Source organism: Oryx dammah, unplaced genomic scaffold (genome assembly GCF_014754425.2).
Source record: "Oryx dammah isolate SB20612 unplaced genomic scaffold, SCBI_Odam_1.1 HiC_scaffold_14, whole genome shotgun sequence".
NCBI lineage: Eukaryota > Metazoa > Chordata > Mammalia > Artiodactyla > Bovidae > Oryx > Oryx dammah.
Window position 1 is genome coordinate 45,197,733 of NW_024070198.1, and position 12,445 is coordinate 45,210,177.

The 12,445-nt window shown below is 45.6% G+C and overlaps 2 protein-coding genes across 3 annotated transcripts in view; one reads left to right on the top strand and one right to left on the bottom strand.

The window, feature by feature from the left end:
• DOCK1 (dedicator of cytokinesis 1) overlaps positions 1-12,445 on the top strand; it is a 561,005-nt gene that overhangs the window by 233,472 nt on the left and 315,088 nt on the right. The gene's annotated exons all lie outside the window — the stretch shown is intronic.
• INSYN2A (inhibitory synaptic factor 2A) overlaps positions 1-12,445 on the bottom strand; it is a 62,261-nt gene that overhangs the window by 14,224 nt on the left and 35,592 nt on the right. Inside the window, exon 3 of the mRNA XM_040254439.1 lies at positions 3,909-3,980. Coding sequence (XP_040110373.1) covers positions 3,909-3,980 — 72 coding nt within the window. The remainder of the gene's footprint in view (positions 1-3,908; positions 3,981-12,445) is intronic.

Consider the following 12,445-nt stretch of genomic DNA (forward strand, 5'->3'; position numbering starts at 1 on the left):
TGGATGCTCCTGGCAGAGAGACTTCTCTGTCTTTGATCCTTGACCCTCTGTCCTCACTTCTCCAGCTGTGTGCTCACCAAGAGGATGCTGGGTTTGGATCTGCGTATGCTGTTTGTTCTCACCATCGAAATGATGTGATTTATCTGAGTGTTACATAAACCATTGAAATACACTGGAGGCAAGAGGGAATTATTTCTGTGGGTAAAATGCTCCGGAAAGAGGAGGCTGCTACAAAGTACTGAGTGTGATGAACGGAGGGGCAGATCGACACCGAGAAGGCTCCTGAACTCAGATGCTGTCTCAAGACTATGTTCCACTTCAGGGAAGCGGGTGTGGTTCGTGGCAGATACCTCGAAAGTCTGGCCGGGGTGACCACAGGCACAGAAGACATCTGGTCCTCACCTCAAAAGACTGGCATAACCGTAAATGTGAGACCCCAAGTTTTATGATTCAAATTCAAACAACATGCTTATGATTTCATTTTTGAAGGATGTTCCAATTAGTGGACCAGAAGTGGGCTTTCTCCTCTTATCATCTCTAGCACTCAGAAGACTCTTGCTGATGTCAATAACCCGTGTCGAGAGTAACTGTTCAATTTTAGGGTTATAATTTTAAGTTATATCTCCTATAAAGTAATAGGAAAATTGGGAAACAGTTGGATGAGTATCTGTGTTCAACTTAGTAATAATTGGAGATTTCTGTTTGAATTTGTAGCAGGAAGACTGCTTTTGTGGGGCAGTGGGAGTCCAGCTGAAATGTTACTATTAAGCCTTCAGAGTAAGTTCCCTTTGCAGCAGAAGTTTGGGTGTCAGAAAATTTTGCTTTTGTTGATCACTCTGTTGGGCCTCCCTGCTGGCTCAGTGGTAAAGAATCTGCCTGCCAGTACTGGAGACACAAGAGATGCGGCTTCAGTCTCTGGGTTGGGAAGATCCCCTGGAGTAGGAAACAACAACCCACTCCAGTATTCTTGCCTGGAGAATTCCATGGACAGAGGAGCCGGGTGGGCTACAGTCCATGGGGTCCCAAAGAGTCGGACATGGACATAACTGAGCAGCTGAGCATGCACGCACGCATGCTAATAGAGCATTTTAAAATACTTTCCCAAAAGAGAGATCTAAAACTCCAGTTTTTCTCTAGTCCTGCCTCTCCTGGGATGCTCAGTGCGCTTAGGGAGCTGCCGGTTGGATGGCATGGCTGGCGAGGGCGCCCACTCTGCCCAGTTCCTGAGGTTGCAGGCCACGTTCTACCATCACGTCTTTAATGACGAGGCCTCTGTGAGTAGGCATGTGTTTCCCCAGTGTGCAGGGGATGAGCCGAGTGATTGCAAGCCCTCTACCGGGTGAGTGAGTCTTATTGCTGCTGCTGCTGCTAAGTCGCTGCAGTCGTGTCCGACTCTGTGCGACCCCATAGACGGAAGCCCACCAGGCTCCTCTGTCTCTGGGATTCTCCAGGCAAGAACACTGGAGTGGGTTGCCATTTCCTTGTCTAACGCATGCATGCATGCTAAGTCGCTTCCGTTGTGCCCGACTCTGTGCGACCCTACGGACAGCAGCCGACCAGGCTCCTCTGGACACAAGATTCTCTAGGCAAGAATACTGGAGTGGGTTGCCATTTGCTTCTCCAAGTGAGTCTTACTAAATTTTGTTAAATTCTTGTGGTGCTGGAACTCCCAGTTCTTACAAAAAATTTGCCATTGGCCTGTATCCTGGGGTTCATACAGCTTGCTGGGTGAGCCACATCTAAAAAGTAACCCCTCAAGGCTAATTCCGGCACTTGATTGTTGAGTCATTTTGAATATCACTTTTTTTTTTTTAAATGTAAGTTACTTCTGGATATACAGCTAAATTTATCTAAATTACCTCAGTTACATTGAAGAGTGTCCAGATAGGTTCTTCTTTCAATCACCCACGGCATGTTCAATGGGTTTATGTCACCAAGCTCACTTTCCAAATCTGTGACCACTTCTGCTCTATTGCATGGAGACTGGAGGCGGCTCTATTGCATGGAGACTGGAGGCGTTTCAGCTCCCGAGTGGCAAAAGCTAACTGGTGAAGATATTTCTGCCAGGAGCTCTCGATTCTTCGTTTCTTTGCCTAATTGACTGGTTGAGTGAAGGCGTTTCATTTTATGTCACTTACATCCCTTCACTGTTGGACTCAAAGTTCTCTCCCATAATATGAATGTAGTGAAAAGACATCTCCATAGGTTTATATTCAGAGTGCTTGACTTCTCTTGCATGGGGGCTTCATTTTCACCTTGTTAATGGTGAGGAGCCACCAGGCATCTGAGAGGCTGGGCCAGGGCTGCTGCAGCGGGCCCAGCTCCCTGCAGGTGGCCCGAGGCCTTAGCAGTTAGGGTGTGCCTTTTGCTAGGCCAGAACCAGCTTGGTTCCTGCAAGGCAGGCTTTCTCAGGCGTGGCACAGTTGACATTCTGGGTGGGCTGACTCTGTGTCTTGGGGGCTGCCCATGTGTTATAGGATGTCAGCAAGCTCTGCCCTCCAGCTAGTCGATGTGGTAAGCATTTCCCAGTTGTGACAGCTGAAAGTGTCTCCCTCCGTCATTGCCAAAAGTCCTCTGAGAGGCAAAACCTCCCTGGGTTGAGAACCTCTACAATGGGACCGGAGCTCCTGCCTGCCCTGTGCTTTCTTCTGACACAACCACAGCGGTCACGAGGTGATCCAGCTTGACTTGTAAAGAGCCTGGGGCCCTGTCTGGGATGCGCTGTCTGGACGGGAGAGACTTGGTGGGACCACGACTGTGGACGCGAGCTTCCTGCCATTATTAAGACACATATACCCTTTCCCTGTCTCCGCTTTCTTAATAAGAGGGTGGTAACTGTGAAGATCTCTTTAGAAGGGCTTTTGTTTTTACTTTTTTCGTTGAGATTGGGATTCCTTTACACATTCTTAGAGATATAACTGTACAGCTTCTTTTTATTCTGGATAATTTGGCAATCAACTAAAATTGTTCTTCAGGGTTAATTTTTTTTAAATGAACAAAATCATAACATCTCTTATTACTCTCATATTTTGCTTATGAAAATTACATTTCCAAAAAGAAAAAAAAAGTAGTAAGCTCTCTGAAGGTCGTGATTGTGTCTTAAAATCCCAAATTATTGCCAAAAGCCTAACATGGTTTTTGCTTGTTGAAAGTTCCTGCTGAATTCTTGTCAATGTGAATAATCTAAATATACTTAGAATTGAAAAATGGTAAGAGCAGACATAGAGCCCTGTGCTTGTTTCTCAGTCATGTCCGACTCTTTGCAGCCCCGTGGACTGTAGCCCACCAGGCTCCTCTGTCCATGGGGATTCTCCAGGCAAGAAGACTGGAGTGGGTTGCCATGCCCTCCTCCAGGGGAACTTCCCAACCCAGGAATCAAACTGGGGTCTCCCGCCTTGCAGGAGGATTCTTTACCAGCTGAGTTGCAGGGAAGCCCTAGACAGGGGATTATTTCCCCAGGAACCCAAGTGCCACAATCCTGCTGAGTTCGCAGGGAACAGACTGCACACTCGGTTTTCTGTGGTTCTCCTAGCACATACAGTGTGGTTTGCAGCCTTTGATCTATACCGTCTGAAGGGCTTATATTTCACAGCCATGCCGAAACACACAGTATAGTGTTCACGACTATCGATTCTGAGGGAACAAGCCATCAAACTTAGACCAATATCGGAAATGCCGCTAAGATGCATTTGCAAGATATATGGGTTCATGCTCTCCCTCACCCCCATAACTCTCTGCCTGAGGTTGCTTATTTAGAAGCTGCCTAGAATTAAGTTCAGGAAAGGCTCTTGACTCTTTTTGGTCTGATGCCATCATCCCAGCGGGGCCCCAGACGACTCTTGCATCCGTGGGTAAACACCATTCGTCACTCATAGTAACAAAGTGGGAAGAGGAGAATGTTGACATACCTATAGATAATACAAGCACTGTTCCTGCATGTGTCACAGTTAGCTGTGTCTTGCCCAGTCCGATATGAAAGCCTACAAGATAAGAACAGGAGAGCATTACACGCGGCGGCTGCTGGCCCCTGGCCTCGCTAGAGCACGCGGCTCCCATCAGGTGCTTTCCCACCGCCATCGCTCCTCATGGGAATGGAGGCGGAGCCAGGCATTTCCCACTTGGCTCCTGTCTCTGCGTGCATTGTATACGACCGGGGCAACCACTGCGGCTGCTGTTTAAATTAAAATCTAGGATGTGAACATAACCTAGTGGATGAGGCAAAGAATCTGCTTTTGTTATAAGCAAGGGGAATTGGGGATGTTTCAGGGCAGTGATATTTATGGTGTTTTAAAGAAACTTGGAAGGGGAACCAGCCTCAGATCTTCTCGACCTGATGGCTTGTTTCTGCCCCACAGTCTCTTCGCCCTCGAGAGGAGGGGTCTGCAGACTACGGCCCTCAGGTGAATCCAGCTCTCGGCCTGATTTTATCCAGCATGCTAAGATTGGATTTTACGTTCGTAGATGGTTTAAAAAAATGAAGAATATTTGGAACATGTGAAAACTCACAAAATTAAAGCTTCAGTGTCCATAAAGTTTTAAATTTTGATAGTAAAAGATGGTGAAAATTCTTACATGAGTAGCTACAATATTCTTGGTCTGCAAATTCCGGAATACTCCCTCTCTAGCTCTTTAGAGTAAAAAATGTGCTGACCTGTGCGGCAGCGTATCAGACTGGCTTGTCAAGCCTTTTGACACCCTGTGTTCTCTGCTGAGCCTGTCAGAGCTCTGAGACTAGACGTTGTAGGAGGCGCAGTAGGGCAGTGTTCCCCGTCCTCTCGTTAAAACGATGGAACCTTATTTATTTATTTTTTTTGGAGTGTATTCTGGAAGGGTGTACAGCCTTTAAGATTTTCTTTGGCAAACTTTTTATTTTGTTTTGAGGTATAGCCAATGACCCGTGTTGTGATAGTTGACAGTGAAGGGGCTCAACCGCACATATACATGTATCCATTCTTCCCCCAAGTTCCCTGCCATCCATAGCCCTAAAGATTTAGTGAGAGGATTTTCTTGAGTCTTCCTCAGCCCAGTCACCCCAGCAAAGCTACTTTGGGTGAGCTTTCATGATGCTTTCCTGCCACTTTGACTGACCTTTCCTCTCTCATACTCTTCATGTGCAGGCCTATTTTATTCTGAATATTGCTTTGTACCAAGGGACAGAGGACAGACGTGATAACCAGAACCTGTTAAATTAGTAGCAGAAGCAGGGCTTCCATCTGAATTGGCTTAGACACACACTTTGGGGGCACATTTACATTTGGAGAGCAACTCAACATAATAATAGTGCCCAGAAGGTTTGCTGTCAACAGGGAGAGTGGATATTTTTATCACCTTCCCTGTGTAAATGTCTCTTTCCACGCGTCATGGACTTTGAATTGAAACTCACTTTTGTTTTCCTCATTATGTTCGGTGTTACATAAACATTTGACAAAAGGATTTTTCCCCTCCATGCTGTGTTTTCACAGTGAGCTTTGCTAAACTTGAACTTGACCTTTGAGTTTTGTGCATTGTGTTTATTAACCAAGTGACCACATTCTGTCCTATAGGGTCGCCAGTCTCTGCGATCCGATATTTGAGCCAGAACTGGAGTCGCCCGGTGGCTGCGTTTGTGTTGACCTCCCTTCCCCATAGTGGGCACCTTTGAATGCCCCCGTGGCGTCTTTTCCTGCCCCCTGGGCTTTGTCAGGAGGGGAGCAGGAAATGGCTTGTGCCTCATACTTTCCCCCCTTTCCTTAGCCCTTTCCTCCTGACAACAAACCCCAAGGGTACATTCTTCCTGAGCTTTCCTCCCTGACTCTAGATTGTCACGCTCACACCAGGTTCCTCCCCTTCTGACATTGACCTCCATTCTCCCATGCCTTATAATATGTAAACGGCCTTTCTCCATCCCACTGTTTTCTTCGGAGCTCAGTCCTAAGCTCATGTCTCACCATGGTGGCTGTGTGCAGTGTAATAAGCACAGGACTTGAGCATACGTCCTAGCAATGACGTCTCTGCTGCAGGACATGCGGTCCTGCTGTGAGGCTGGGCTGCAGACGAGGGACTGCACCTCTGTGTACTGCACTAGTGTAAACTAACTACCAACCGGGGAAGCGGATGCATAATAGTTGTCTGCGTGCGCTAGTCACATTCTAAAGGTTAGGCTTTTAAAAGAAAACAGAGGACATCAGGGGCATTTCCTAACCATTATTAGAGGGACACTCTTACTTGGCTCTGCAGAAGGACCGACTTCCATGCTTGCAGAACCTTCCTGCTCCAGACCTCAGGACAGATCTCAAATCTCCATCAATTCTCATCAGCACCACACCCCTTCCTTGCCCAGGATCGTGGCATTCTCAAGTGTCTCACTTACATTAGAGCCTTGAGTCCTGCAGTTAATTATACTAGCTCATTTTACAGAGGAGAATACAGCAACACTTCAGGTCTGGGATCTCATTATTCTTAGACCCCAGGCTTCTGGTGTGCTGTGATGCCCTGCTCCAACCTTGGGGCCTGTGTCCTGCATATGTATAACTGGCAGCTTGGGGTAGTCAATGAATCCAACAGGGACAGGACAAAGGCTTCGGGCACCTGAAATGCACAAGAGAACTGTCTTCCCAGACCTTGGGGCTCTTCAGTGATAAATTGCTCTTTTTAAAGACCTTTCTGAACAGACTGTTCTTATCACTTTGTAAAAAGCACACACTTTCGCACTGTTATAGTCAGTAGGCAAATAATTATTAAGTGCCTTTTAGGTGTCAGACCTTACTCTGCCTACCAAGGAGACATTTTGGAATAAGATCGAGTCCTTGTCCTCATGAAGCTTAAAACAGAACGGGAGAACCAGATGGGCGATGCAGAGACAGATGAATGAATGAATGAACGAGTTTGGATACTGCTCTGTTAAGGACATGTTGTTGGGGGGGGTGGTGGCTTTGGCTAATACACCGGGGACCTTGCATCTGGAAAGAGAACTGGATGATAATAAAAGAGCAGGTAGTCATCTCCAGATCTAGAGATGAGTTTTGCAAACAAAAGGACCATCACTTGTGAACATCATAATGAGAGTGATGTTGGGATGTCTACAGAACAGAAAAAGAGCCAGTGTGGCTGGAAAATCAGGAGCGCGTGAGAGAGGAGGGAGGTGAGATCAGATCATGTAAAATAGGAAACTCTTTGGACATCTGTTTTACATGTAATGGGAAGCCACGGTATTCTTATACGTAGAGCCCAGGATGACATAGAACCTACTTCCTCTTAACTTTAACTCTTACTCTTTTCCTTCTAAAATATCGTTTTCATTCAATTTCCTTTTTCTTCCTTCTTTTCTTTACAACCCATCCTAACTCACTCATTCCTGAAATACAGCATGGTTTGCTGATGTTTGTTGATTAGAAGCAAGTGAGTCATAATATCTACTTTATAGGGAAATATCTACTTTATAGGGAAACACGTCTGTGGTCACTTTTTTTTAAAAAGCTAATTTAAATGAAAAATTGGTGGTCCATCAGATTTCCACCATACAGGAGAAGTATTTTCAGGATCTCATTGCCATGAACTTTCCTTGGGAAGACCCTTCAAGATGTTTGTTTGGGAACTTTTGTTTTGAAGGGGTTCAGATGTTTGGAGTCCAGAAAGGTAGTTCATAAGAATGGCTATCAATGAGAGATTAGTTTGTGGATAAAAGTTAACGTGTTGCCCTTGAAGCCTGTGGTTAAGTCACAGGCTGCCTTTAGTAGCTGTTGTCAGTCAAGGTGTGCCCACCGCAGGTTTATGAAACCCGAGCGTGTTCTTTACAGAGGACTGAACGTGTGTAATCTAGTGTGCGTATTGCTTTGATAATCCATCTAGTTGTCCTTGGGGCTTCCAAGATGTAGGGTTTGGCTTCGCTGATAATTTTATGGTCACAATAATGATTGTGTTACAGCATCTGAATCAGTGTTCTCCAAATGCAGACCAAACAGGTGAGTTCTTTCTACAGGACAGGGAACACAGAGTGCCATTATGCAATGTCCCTGTTTTCCTTCTCACTTGGAAACAAGTCATAAAAGCAATACTTGGAATGATTATCTCTGTGGATGGCCATTGCCATGAAGAGAAGCAGTCCAGAAACTGAGCTTCTGGGGCAGATGCTTCTCCAGAGCTGGTCTGGCTAGAGGTCTTTTGTAGTTGGAAGTTTGGAGAAGAGAGAGCTCGGATCCTTGGCATCACAGCTGCAGAGGAAGAACCTCTTGATCAAAAATGACTTTCTGTCTCGTACAGTAATTGCTACCTTTATAAAGCTCTCTTCTCTTTTATTTTGAAGAACTTATACCTTTGGTAGGATTATAACCCACATCTGCCATGATGCCTGGTACACTCTGGGTGTTTGGCCGGTATTATTTTATTAACCAAATAAGGCTGTCAGTCTCTGTGTTCCCGAATTGAAGTCCAGTAACAAAAAAATCTATGGGAAAAAATCCAACTGAGTGCAATAAGCAAGTGAAATGCATAAATTATGAACACGTCTGGTCCTCACTTACTTCCTAGTGTGAGCCTCTTTGGATCCCAATGATAAGCACGTTCATTGTAAACATGGAGTTTTTTGTTTTTTTTTTTTTTTTAAATGCACTGATCAGCCCTGGGTGTTCTTTGGAGCGAATGATGCTAAAGCCCAAACTCCAGAACTTTGGCCACCTCATGTGAAGAGTTGACTCATTGGAAAAGACTGATGCTGAGAGGGATTGGGGGCAGGAGGAAAAGGGGATGACAGAGGATGAGATGGCTGGATGGCATCACCGACTCGATGGACGTGAGTCTGAGTGAACTCCGGGAGTTGATGATGGACAGAGCCATGAATTGCAGGCCTGGCCTGCTGCAATTCATGGGGTTGCAAAGAGTCGGACATGACTGAGCGACTGAACTGAACTGATCTTTAGAACACTTGCTGTTTATTGTCCCTTTACAGTAAGTTGCCATTTGTTAGTATTTCCTGTACTCAACAATCTGTACTACCTGGGGAGGTACGGAGAGAGTAGGGTGCAGAAAGTATGACATTCAGCACCAAGGACAGCGCCAAGAGTCCAAGATGCTTTATTTTCTGTTTCTCTGACCTCCTGACTCCCATTCTTGCAGATCACAGTTCTATGCCAGGGACATTTCTGGAACCCTGACCCTCTCCTTGCCTGATGCCCTTTGGACACTCACTGGTCAGGGTGGGCTTTATTGAAAGGTAAAGGACACTAGACACAAGTTAGGAAATTATTAATAGGGATGTAAAAGCATGGACTTGGTTGATAGCTCACAGAAGAGGGATTATTGTTCCTGATTTCTTAAAGCAGAAGGCTTTACTCAAGCTAATTTTACAAAGCAGTCTTGGTGGAGTCCAGTTTGAGAGTCATTTCCACTTTTGTTTTGTAGTGAAACAGATTTCTTCAGAAGACCTTGCTGTACTGTAAAGAAAGTATAACGAGTGTCCATTATAGAAGACAGCATGGAACTCTAGTTAGGGCACCCCCTTTTGAAGAAAACATAGGGTCTCCCTTTCTTTAATGGTCTAGAATATTTAGGTTTAATTCAGAATGCATCTCACCAGTTTCTCTAGGTACCTTTGGCTTCTGCAGACATCTGCCCCAATTCTTTGTTCCCCCCTCCAATTCATTAGTTGTCATTATAAAAAATTCCTGAATGTAAAAAATATACTTTTGCCCATTTATGTAAAATAGACAGCACTGGTAACAATTTAGGGTCTGTAAGTCTTTGGTTATTCTTGTTGCAGATCAACAACAAAAGAGACAATGAGGACTGGGATTTAAAAAAAAAAAACAAAAATGAAGAAAGGGTGGCAAAGGGCAGAGCTGGTGTGGCAAGTTTTATAACAAAGCCATAGGAATGATCAAGGCAGAAAGATGTCAGCCAGCTTCCGCCTGAGCTGGACCACGGCTGTGTCCTGGGAGGTAGGGATGAGGAGCCTGAGATTGGAGTGACAGGCAGCATCTGCCTTTTCATGAAGGCCTCACAGGGAGATCTAAGATATCAGAGCCCTGGGGGGTAGGAGAGGGTGCTGCGAAATGTCAGAGAAAGGTCATGGAAAGCTTTCTTCCTGGCCCCATATCCAAGTGGCTCAGTGTCTCTGAGACCTTGAAGATGGGGCTTGAGACAAGACTGACAACTCCGTGTCTCTACCATCCCCCGCCCCCCAAGAAAACTGTTTGGTGAAAAGGTCAGGAAAAGGAAAAAAAAAAAAAAAGGATGTCTCTGACTGTGCCTGCTATCAGAAGCAAAGTTCCAACAAAGTTAAAAGCGTCTCAGGAGAAGCATGGTTGGCAAGTGGAGATAATTCTGTGGTAGTGCATTGTGACCACTGGTACTCGACTGATTTTCATGCAGGGCTTCTCCTGCCACGTCCCACAGCCCTGTTTTCTCCAGGAGATCTTAAGTTCCCCAAGGAAAATTCCCGTCTCGTGTTTCCCCGGGGACTTGTGGATGGAGTGTTTGGTTTTAGGTTTCAGGAAAGCATCCTCCTCTCAACCAGCATCACTGGTGTGTAAGCATCGCCCAAAGGGGCCCCTCCTCCACCTCGGCTCTGGGGCACAGGACCCGGGGCAGGTGACCCCATGGCTGAGTTGTTCGTCTTTTAAATGACGTGGTGATTTTCAGTAAGTTCAGATCTCCTAGCACGTAAGCAAAAGGCATGTCAGGTGATGCTAAGGTCAGGATGTGGTCCTTTAACTGGGGTCTTCAAAACACTGCTACACAGGGTATTGGAGCTGTCACTTTGAATTAACTCAAAGCTGTGTGCCAGGCTCTCTGCTTAGACAGTGGTCCCTGCTCTCAGCGATCATTTTATGCCCCTGTTTAATTTATTCTCCTAGTTTTGATCTTTCTTGTTCTTTCTCACTGTATGCCAAAACCTCCCCCCCCCACCGTCCCCATTTTTTTTTTCAAACACTGAGAACACCCACTGGTCAATAGAAGGCAGTACCGGCCTTCACTGGTGATGGTCTGACTAGGTCCCCTTCAGCTGAGAGGAGCCTTTTTCTAGCCAGTGGCAGCTTGGCTATGTTAGGCTGAGCAGTTCTTTGTTCATTAGTGGCCTAGAATCCCCAAGCTGACAAAGCAGTGTGTTTTAAAGACTGAGGTTGCGTTTTGAGAAACACAGACTAACAGTGACCTCTTCGCGCCCCCCTCTGCTTTCCCCTGCCTTTAGCCGTGTCTAAGGGGGTCAGTTGTTTTGAACCCTTCTGAGAATTTACGTCTGCCTTCTTAGCGCAGTAGGCAGTGCATCAGTCTTTGCCATCACCTGCTCTTCAGGTCCCCTTTAGCCAGCTCCCAATGACTTCCTTCCACCAGAACTCCTAGCATTTGGTACCGTCATGGCACGCTTTGTCTTTTTGTTTGCCCGGCCACAACCTGGCTTGACGGTCGCAGGAGAGGTGGCAGTCGAGGTTTAGGATACACGGAATGATGGATGACAGAGCAAATGGAAAATGAAATGATTTGGGAAGGTAACTTTGTCTCAGTCGGTCTATGAGGGTTGATCTCTTTCAGTGGAGTTTGGCAGCTCTTCCTTGACATTTACAGAAAATTTTCAAAGACTCACTTCCGTGTTTCCAGACTCAGTGCGATGAGTATGGTAGAGCAGTGAGTGCGTTAGCGTTTCCTGATTATGATAGCTGCATTGTCTGTATTTAGTTTCAGCCAGCAGTCACTTATTCTAGGACGCTGGTTTCTCTCTTCCCCTTCTCTACTGCCTGTAGGCATGAGGTCAGGGAGTAAGGCCAGCACCATTAACTACTGGCTTTCTCTTTTTTTCTGCTCTGGACTTCTTTTTTGTAGAAAAGGGTTCTCATTGAGATTTAAGGATATCAAATACTTCTTTCCAGACACACTCATGTGATGCCCCTGAGTTTGAATATGTATGTTTCAGAGGTCATTTGTATAAAATAAGAGTTGCTCTGGTTGAAACCATTACGGGAGATCTATTCTTGGAGTCCCACGTTAGAAGGGATAATCAGTGTACAAACTAGATTCTTAGATTTTACAGCATTCTGTGTTGAGTCTCAATACAGCCAGAAAAAATTTCAGGGCTTGCCTGGGAACCCCAACAGCATGTATGATTTTGATTTTTTGCAAATTGCTCTGTGGTCCAAACAAGTTACTTAGAAATGATGTTTTTGGAACATAGCCCAATCACAGCTTGAGCTGGATCTTTTGCCTTCCACTTCCCCTTCTAATCCCTCATCATCTTACTCTTATTTACTTTTTTCCCACCGGATGAAGTTCTCAGAATTATACATGCACCATTCTCCCAGTCAGGAACTGAGATTGGGACTCTTGATGAACTAGCTCTTTATGTTAACCCCATGTGAGCTTATTAAACACATCTGGGTAATTTTCAGTAATCATGGTTATTTCTATGTAGTGTCCTGCTTGGGCTTTCACAGGTGGTACAGGGGTAAAGAATCCGCCTGCCAAGGAGGAGATGCAG